This window comes from Cryptomeria japonica, chromosome 9 (genome assembly GCF_030272615.1).
Source record: "Cryptomeria japonica chromosome 9, Sugi_1.0, whole genome shotgun sequence".
NCBI lineage: Eukaryota > Viridiplantae > Streptophyta > Pinopsida > Cupressales > Cupressaceae > Cryptomeria > Cryptomeria japonica.
The window spans coordinates 28,096,591-28,106,477 of record NC_081413.1 but is presented as its reverse complement, the minus strand read 5'-3'; the positions used below and the strand labels follow the sequence as shown (position 1 = coordinate 28,106,477).

Genomic DNA, 9,887 nt, shown 5'->3' with positions numbered 1-9,887 from the left:
TTGTCGTGACAACTTGGCAGAGTGGGTAGATATTCGCTTGCCAAACATTAATGTCCAAGAGAAATCTACGATCAATGCTAAACAATGCAAGTCAAACATAATCTTTGCCGTAATCGATGGTGATGACGATCATTAACTGTATAATTTGATCTATGAGATAGATAACCCAAAAATAAAATAATTTATATAGTCTTCACTCTATTGTTTGTTGTATGATTAGAGTTACTCTTCTAAACATATTTGTTCCCGTAGTTGACCAGATTAAAAAACTTTTTTTTTTTTGAACTTATAAATACAAGAATATAATACAAAATTTCAATTAAATGAATAAAATTGAAAGAGATAGGTGTCTAATATAGATATATGATTAATATTTAAATATAAATTGAAAAAGATCATTTTAATTTAAAAATATGGCTCATTGAGAAAAATTATTTTAGTTGATTTAACTACCACTTGCTTTTATACAATTTAAATTATATTAGAAAGTTATAGTTAAACTACAAAAGATTTAAAACTTCAAATCTAAAAGTTCAAATCATACTATCATGGACTAAAACTTATAAACATTAATTTTTACTATTTTTAATAGAAATAAATCAAATATTCTTGCTATCGTATGTATAAATTGAATGAATTGTGAGAACAATCCCTAGATAAAAATTCTGTATGAAGCTGATTCTGTTAAAGCGTCTGGCAGTATGTCTTCGGTAGCAAAGATCATTTGGATCTTTCTGACAATTCAATGGACTCTTATTTTAATTACAGAAGCCCAAAACGTTCATTTCAATTTCCCTCCCTTTGATGACGATATCCAATTACTGGAACACGCTCATCGTTCTGAGTTTGGGCAAGGAATTGAACTGACAAAGAGTACGCTTCACGACGATTTCGACTGGAGCATGGGTTGGGCGGTTTACAGAAGACCAGTTGAAATATGGAGCAAATCTTCTGGGGCCCTTGCAAGCTTTCAGTCCTACTTCCAGTTCAAAGTATACCGTGGAACCCCAACCAAAATGGACTATTATGCTGATGGCCTTACATTCTTCATGGCTCCTTTGGGATCTCAACCACCACAAAACGGAGCAGGTATGTGGCTTGGACTGTTAAATAGTACAACCAACGGTAAACCATCAACCCAAAAATTTGCTATTGAATTTGATACTTTCAAGAACGCAATAATAGATGAATACTATGGAGTCAATGCCAGTGATCCGGATGATAATCATGTGGGGATAGATATCAATAGTATCACTTCTGTGAAGACTGTTTCTTTGTCTCACAGGCTTAACAGTGGAGGAACTTGGTGTTTGATTATGAAGAGCGAGTAAATGAAAAATGAAAGTGCAGAAAAAACAGAAAGGAAGAAAGAATGAATAAAGACACAACACAGAATTTTATGGCGGTTCACCCAAATTGGCTACGTCCACATTAACAGGGGAATTCTCTATTAATCTCTGTTCTCTTGTTACATTTTATAATACACAGCAGCAAACATATATAATGGCTCCAATACGTAAGGCTCAGGAAGCTGAACAGCCAAGTGAATTGGAGGGAAGAAGACTATTGGTGTTTCATCTTCCACAATCTCCCACTTGAAACCCAATCGCTGCTGCAGAGATTCCCCTACTTGCCCTGCTATCAGAGTTTGACAAGGCCGAGAGAAGTCCGACAGAACTCGAACTTCGCCCTTGTCACAGCGTTCGTGAGTGCATCAGCTGGATTCACCTTTGTATCAATCTTAGCAACCTGTAGCTTGCCTTCTTCAACTACATGGCGAATGAAATGTTCTTGTATATCAATGTGTTTAGAACGACGATGAGATGAATGATTATGAGCCATAAAAACGGCACTTCTACTGTCACAAAAAAGAACATAATCATTTTGTTTACATCCCAGCTCACTCAATAAGCGCTGCAACCAAATCATTTCTTTGGCCCCTTCGGATAGAGCCATATACTTGGCCTCAGCAGAAGAAAGAGCAACTGACTTTTGTAATCTAGAGGCCCAACTGATCGCTGCTCCGGCAAATTTGAAAACATATGCTGATGTAGATCGGCGTGTGTCCAGATCACCACCCAAATCAGAATCAACATAACCCTGTAGCTGAAGTTTACCTCCACCAAAACATAAAGAATAACTGGAAATCCCTTTCAAGTACCTCATAATCCACTTAACAGCATCCCAATGAGCCTTGCCGGGATTGCTCATAAATCTGCTAACAACTCCCACTGCATGAGAGCTATCTGGTCGGGTGCAAATCATGGCATACATAAGGCTACCAACTGCAGATGAATAAGGAATACCTTTCATAAAGTCTTGATCTTCTTGCGCGGGAGGAGTCTGAGTCATGTGCGTTTGTCTCATTTGGAAGTGGCTATGATGTTTCAAACCCCATGCTGCCAGAGACTTGGCGAGAGGAGCAGGGATCGATGGGCAAAGATTCTGAGTTTGCAATTGGGCACCGTGGAGAATTTTCAGCCTCTGGTAAGAATTCATAATCTCCTTGTAAAGGATGTATAACTGTTCTCAAAGATTCAGATTTCTCTTGTGAAGTGACTTCACTAGGCTGGGAATTATCAATCCCAAAGGAATCAGATTCATTCTGACTGGAGACATGTGATGAAGAAACAGGTCTAGACCCCAAAACAGAGGTTGGAGAAGTAATCGAGGTAGGAGACAATCTCAAGGGCTCCTGTGAAACATTGTTATCAAAAACAGAGAGGGGGACATATTCTGTGGTATCAATGGGTTGTGCTAGCATTGCTGGAAAACAGTGTTCATTAAACACCACATCTCGACTTCGAATTATCTTCCTTTCAAGCGGATCCCATAACCAAAAACCATATTGGTTTTCACCATAACCAACAAAGATACATGGTCTTGATTTGGAATCAAGCTTGGAACGCTTTTCCTTAGGAATGAGAGCAAACGCTTCACAACCAAAAATTCTGAGATAATGATAACTAATTTTGTTACCCAACCAAGTCTCCTTTGGAATGTCAAAGTTCAAACGAGATGAAGGCGCTCGATTAATCAAATATACTGCTGTATTACAGGCTTCAGCCCAAAATTCCTTACCCAATCCAGCATTCGAGAGCATGCAACGAGCTCTCTCAAGAATTGTACGATTGAGTCTTTCAGCTGCACCGTTCTCTTGAGGAGTAAAGGGAACAACTTTAATCCGACGAATACCATTGTCAGCACAAAAACTATCGAACTCCGAGGAGCAAAATTCTCCTCCATTATCTATTTGCAAACACTTAATTTTGCGGCCACTTTGATTTTCAATGAAAGCTTTAAATAGCTTAAATTTTGAAAATACTTCAGATTTTCTTGATAACATGTAAATCCAAACTTTCCTTGTGCAGTCATCAAGGAAAGTTACAAAATAATTAGCACCTCCAATTGATGTTACCTCCGTGGGACCGAAGACATCGGAATGAATCAGCTCCAAGGGCACGCTCTTCTTCTCATGACCAGTCCTTAAGAAGCTAACCCGCTTCTGCTTGCCATAGAGACAATGTTGGCAAAAATCCAAGTCAATTGATCTTAGACCTGGTAGTTGTTCTCTCTTAAGCATAATGGAGAGTCCCTTTTTACTCATGTGACCGAGTCTTTTGTGCCAAAGTGCAGTCCCGCTGTCTTCAATTGTCATAGCAGCTCCCACTTGATCATGATTATTAAAGACATATAAACTGCCAACTTTATTTCCCTTTGCTACCACAAAGGCCCCTTTAGTTATTTTCCAAGAATCAGAAGTAAAAAATACATGACAGCCTTGATCATAAAGTTGACTTACAGAAATTAAGTTCCTCTTGAGTTTAGGAACATGACGAACATCCTTCAAGAGCCATTTGCTTCCATCTGCCAGCTGCAACAAAATATTACCTTTCCCAATAATTTCACATGCTTTATTGTCGCCTAAGTACACTCTTCCAAACTGCCCTTCTTCATAATTAGTGAAGGCTTCTATGCAAGAAGTGGCATGAAAAGAGGCTCCGGAATCAAGTACCCATGAGTTTGATGTAGTGTCAGTTGTAGAAAGAATTAAAATACTATCATCTTTATCATAAACTGCATTAACTTCGCTGTCCCGCACTTTTTCTTGTGCTTTCTTGTAAGACCGGCAATTCCTTTTTGTGTGTCCAGTCTTACCACAAAACCAACATTCGCCATCACGACCTCTAGATTTCGATCTCTTTGCAGATTTAGATCTATTTCTGTTATTATACTTGCCTCTTTCTTGATGCCTTTTAGTGCTTACTACCGTCAAAGCTTCTCTGGAAGAAGGCTCTTGATTCTTTCTTCTCATATCTTCACTGAGAAGAGTACCTGCAACATCATCAGAATTCAACTTGTTTTGGGCTGCCACCGAAGTGCTGACAGCCATTACAACGCCTTCCCAACTATTAGGTAGCGAACATAATAACAAAATTGCCTTAATTTCATCATCTAAAGTGATGCCAACTGAATTTAATTGATTCACTAAGGTGTTGAATTCATTCAAATGGTTTGACATAATTCCACCTTCCTTCATTTTCAGATTATAAAGTTTTTTCATAATATATACCTTATTAGATGCTGAAGCCATCTCATACATTGATGAAAGTTTATCCCACAAATCTTTAGAGGTTTTCTGCGATGAGACATTAAACAACACATTGCTGGACAATGAAAGAAAGATCGTGGCTCTTGCCTTTTTGTCCATTTTTTCCCATTCTGGGTCAGATAGAGTGCCTTGTCCTTTGGCCTTTCCTTCCAACGCTAATGCAAGATCCTGCTTAATCAGCAGTGACTCCATCTGCACCTTCCAAAGTCCGAAATTCTGGCCTGCGAATTTCTCAATTTTCCACTTGTCCGCTTCTTCCATAATTCTGGAAATTTACACCGAATTTCCCAACCAGCTTCACCACCGAGCTCTAATACCAATTGTTTGATTATGAAGAGCGAGTAAATGAAAAATGAAAGTGCAGAAAAACAGAAAGGAAGAAAGAATGAATAAAGACACAACACAGAATTTTATGGTGGTTCACCCAAATTGGCTACGTCCACATTAACAGGGGAATTCTCTATTAATCTCTGTTCTCTTGTTACATTCAATAATACACAGCAGCAAACATATATAATGGCTCCAATACATAAGGCTCAAGAAGCTGAACAACCAAGTGAATTGGAGGGAAGAAGACTATTGGTGTTTCATATTCCACACCTCATGAGTCAAGAGATACCATTAATTTCTATCCCTTCTTACTTGACTTGAAGGGGCCAACCTTGATGAGACACAGACAAATTGCAGCTATGGTAGCTGATTACTTAAAATGGAGAGTATTAACAGATCATGCTCAAGACCCAGATAAGGAAATAGTGTTCAGAGATTTTGCCATCCTTAATGGCATTCTTTCGGCAACAAAAAACAATGATCTTCCCCAATCAAATAGAGAAGAACCGACAGATTTGTAGAAAGCCAATGAGGGTGGTAGTGAAAGTGGGCATGACAGAGGTAGGGGTCGAGCTGGTGGCTGTGGTCGTCGTAGGGGTCAGGGACATGTCTCAAGGGTTTAATTCTATTTGTGGAAAAGGAAAGATATGTATTTTTGGGTATTTTTCTCTTGAATTTCTGTAGAGTCTTAAACAACTTGCTACTTATAAGTGGATGGTCGTAGATTCTTAAGCTTGGTTTACGGTTAAGATGAATTGTTTCGAATTTTTTTGGGAGGATAACTATTTTTTATTAGGCTTTAGCCTTTTCTTGATCAAGAAGGATCGACACATGCTTAAATTTTGTATCATGAAAGTTTCTCTTTAAAATTAAATATTTTGGCTCTGCCTTTATTGACAAAATAAATAAATAAATTATATCTTTTTATGAGTAGAAATTAAGTTATATGGTAAGAAAATCTACTTGTTTGGGTGAGGCTATAATCTTCATGAGTCGGGCCATTTATTTATGAAATGGGCTTTGAGCATAATTACCATAAATAGACTTGTATAATAATCCAAGACAAAAAATTAATATAAATGAAAAGATCAAAATATTGTGCAAGATAATAAACTAAACCATATATTTTTTTTTACCCAAGACAATTTGCTAGCTAATAGAAATAGTTAGGTAATCAACAAAACATCATAGGAGAAACCACTTGAAGCATATAGAAATTTTTGATAGAAAAGGTAAATATAATAATTGAAGCCATATACACATGTAAATATATAGATAAATAAAACATGGAGAGTATATTTAATTCACTAATAATTTTTAAGTTTTTTAACATTAAAATAGTAATTAATAATTTAATATGGCTCCAAGGGCACGCTCTTCTTCTCATGACCAGTCCTTAAGAAGCTAACCCGCTTCTGCTTGCCATAGAGACAATGTTGGCAAAAATCCAAGTCAATTGATCTTAGACCTGGTAGTTGTTCTCTCTTAAGCATAATGGAGAGTCCCTTTTTACTCATGTGACCGAGTCTTTTGTGCCAAAGTGCAGTCCCGCTGTCTTCAATTGTCATAGCAGCTCCCATTTGATCATGATTATTAAAGACATATAAACTGCCAACTTTATTTCCCTTTGCTACCACAAAGGCCCCTTTAGTTATTTTCCAAGAATCAGAAGTAAAAAATACATGACAGCCTTGCTCATAAAGTTGACTTACAGAAATTAAGTTCCTCTTGAGTTTAGGAACATGACGAACATCCTTCAAGAGCCATTTGCTTCCATCTACCAGCTGCAACAAAATATTACCTTTCCCAATAATTTCACATGCTTTATTGTCGCCTAAGTACACTCTTCCAAACTGCCCTTCTTCATAATTAGTGAAGGCTTCTATGCAAGAAGTGGCATGAAAAGAGGCTCCGGAATCAAGTACCCATGAGTTTGATGTAGTGTCGGTTGTAGAAAGAATTAAAACACTATCATCTTTATCATAAACTGCATTAACTTCGCTGTCCCACACTTTTTCTTGTGCTTTCTTGTAAGACCGACAATTCCTTTTTGTGTGTCCAGTCTTACCACAAAACCAACATTCACCATCACGACCTCTAGATTTCGATCTCTTTGCAGATTTAGATATATTTCTGTTATTATACTTGCCTCTTTCTTGAAGCCTTCCTCTTTCTTGATGCCTTTTAGTGCTTACTACCGTCAAAGCTTCTCCGGAAGAAGGCTCTTGATTCTTTCTTCTCATATCTTCACTGAGAAGAGTACCTGCAACATCATCAGAATTCAACTTGTTTTGGGCTGCCACCGAAGTGCTGACAGCCATTACAACGCCTTCCCAGCTGTTAGGTAGCGAACATAATAACAAAATTGCCTTAATTTCATCATCTAAAGTGATGCCAACTGAATTTAATTGATTCACTAAGGTGTTGAATTCATTCAAATGGTTTGACATAATTCCACCTTCCTTCATTTTCAGATTATAAAGTTTTTTCATAATATATACCTTATTAGATGCTGAAGCCATCTCATACATTGATGAAAGTTTATCCCACAAATCTTTAGAGGTTTTCTGCGATGAGACATTAAACAACACATTGCTGGACAATGAAAGAAAGATCGTCGCTCTTGCCTTTTTGTCCATTTTTTCCCATTCTGGGTCAGATAGAGTGCCTTGTCCTTTGGCCTTTCCTTCCAACGCTAATGCAAGATCCTGCTTAATCAGCAGTGACTCCATCTGCACCTTCCAAAGTCCAAAATTCTGGCCTGCGAATTTCTCAATTTTCCACTTGTCCGCTTCTTCCATAATTCTGGAAATTTTACACCGAATTTCCCAACCAGCTTCACCACCGAGCTCTAATACCAATTGTTTGATTATGAAGAGCGAGTAAATGAAAAATGAAAGTGCAGAAAAAACAAAAAGGAAGAAAGAATGAATAAAGACACAACACAGAATTTTATGGTGGTTCACCCAAATTGTCTACGTCCACATTAACAGGGGAATTCTCTATTAATCTCTGTTCTCTTGTTACATTTTATAATACACAGCAGCAAACATATATAATGGCTCCAATACGTAAGGCTCAGGAAGCTGAACAGCCAAGTGAATTGGAGGGAAGAAGACTATTGGTGTTTCTATCTTCCACACTTGGGAAGTGTGGATAGATTATGATGGGCAACATAAGGGGCTCCAGGTGTTTATGGCTCATAACAGATCAAACTTTAGTTTTCCTCGTCCACAACATCCAACGCTTTCCTACCTTCTAAATCTCTCAGATTTTCTTCTTGAAAAGGTCACAATTGGCTTCTCTGCTTCAACGGGGCTTTCCAACCAGATGCACAATCTTATCTCATGGAATTTCTCAAGCCAAACTAGTTGGAGTCATGATAAAGAGAGACTTTCCATTATAATCATCTCTCTAGTGGCCGTGTTCGTGGCTGTGGTCGCGGTTATACTTATCATAGGCGTTGGAGTCTACAGGCTTAACTATAAGAAAAGAGTAACATCAGATAGAGACTTACACATGCCAGATCCCAGCGATCTGAAGAGTCATGAAGTCTTAGAAAGAGTTGACGAGGAGACAAATCCCAATAGAAGCCCTCGGGTGTACAGGTACGCTTGCAAATATTCATCTGATATTGCTTTTAAAATAGGATTTAAATACTTTGAGGAGGAGTATATTCATTTGGATATATGGCTTTGTTTTGCTTTCTGTTCTCGACATGTGAAAAAAATTGGTTTCAGTGATTAAACTCATTCCATGTACCATCGATGATTGTTAACACAGTTATGAAGAACTAAGTAGAGCGACTGGTGGCTTTAGCCAAGATTTAATACTTGGACAGGGAGGATTCGGAAGGGTTTACAAAGGAAGTCTAGAGGATGGAGAAATAGTGGCGGTGAAAAGAATTTATCAGAACTCTCAAGATGGGCTTAGACAATACGAATCAGAAATTGCAATAATTGACAGCTTGTCCCATCCTAATTTGGTTCCCCTTTTGGGATGGTGTCACGACAGAGACGGCGAACTTCTTCTGGTTTACGAGTATATGTCCAATGGCAGTCTGGATAAATATTTGTTTACAGGAGAAGCTCAGATTCGGACTCTGCGTTGGAACGAGAGATTCAGCATAGTCTGCGACTTAGCTTCAGCTCTTCACCATCTCCACGTTGAATCTAGCCCCCGCGTTCTGCATAGAGACATCAAATCTAGCAATATAATGTTAGACTGCAACTTTGTGGCACGGCTTGGAGACTTTGGTTTGGCTCGCCTGATGGAGCACGATAATACTTCCCGCTACACAAAACCTGGTGGCACCCCGGGGTATATTGCGCCAGAGTGCTTTCAAACATGGAGGGCTAGCTCGGAATCGGATGTCTTCAGCTTTGGTGCCGTGGCTCTGGAAATTGCCTGTGGAAGGCCCGCGTTGGACAGAGATCTTACGTTTTGTAATATGAGTTTGGTCAACTGGGTTTGGAGTATGCATGAAATGGGACAGATACTTGATGCAGCTGATAAATTGCTTGATAAGGAAAGAGATGGTGTGCAAATTGAAAGGTTGATGCTGGTTGGATTGTGGTGCTCTATCCATGATTATAGACAGAGACCAAGAATGCAGCTAGTTCTGGAAGCCTTAAAGTTTGAAGCTGAAGTGCCTATGCTCCCGTGCAGAGTACCTGGACAGCCTCATTGATCTATGAAAATGAGGTTGAAGTTTTTCACATCTTTGCGCGCTGTATATATATAGAGTAGGTGATTTAGTCTTTTTTAGCCATACCTGTGATATAGAGTTCGTGAAATGCAATCTTGGTTTTCAAATAAATAAAACTGAAACAATTGAAAAGCAGCTGGAATATATAGAAACAAGAGTATCTTCAGTGTTCTTTAGAGATAAATAAAGTAATGGAATGGAATTTGTTTTGATTGTAGATATATTTGGATGGGTAAA

General features: G+C 38.3%; 2 protein-coding genes across 2 annotated transcripts; both read left to right on the top strand.

Moving 5' to 3' along the window:
* Positions 1–701: 701 nt before the first annotated feature.
* On the top strand, positions 702–1,331 carry LOC131064348 (anti-H(O) lectin 1-like). The gene has a single exon (XM_057998455.2). It carries the CDS (start codon positions 702–704, stop codon positions 1,329–1,331), a length of 630 nt encoding a protein of 209 aa, XP_057854438.2.
* A 6,806-nt stretch (positions 1,332–8,137) lies between these two features.
* Positions 8,138–9,632, top strand: LOC131064347 (L-type lectin-domain containing receptor kinase IX.1-like). Its single transcript, XM_057998454.2, has 2 exons — positions 8,138–8,550; positions 8,726–9,632. The coding sequence occupies exons 1-2, from the start codon at positions 8,138–8,140 to the stop codon at positions 9,630–9,632; spliced, it is 1,320 nt and encodes a 439-aa protein (XP_057854437.2).
* The last annotated feature ends 255 nt before the right edge of the window (positions 9,633–9,887 follow it).

Bases quoted from the DNA above. Each gene is read 5' to 3' on its own strand.
- LOC131064347 (XM_057998454.2), top strand. From the start codon at position 8,138: ATGGCTCATAACAGATCAAACTTTAGTTTTCCTCGTCCACAACATCCA. The intron at 8,551-8,725 runs GTACGCTTGCAA...TTGTTAACACAG, and splicing joins AGAAGCCCTCGGGTGTACAG to TTATGAAGAACTAAGTAGAG.
- LOC131064348 (XM_057998455.2), top strand. From the start codon at position 702: ATGTCTTCGGTAGCAAAGATCATTTGGATCTTTCTGACAATTCAATGG.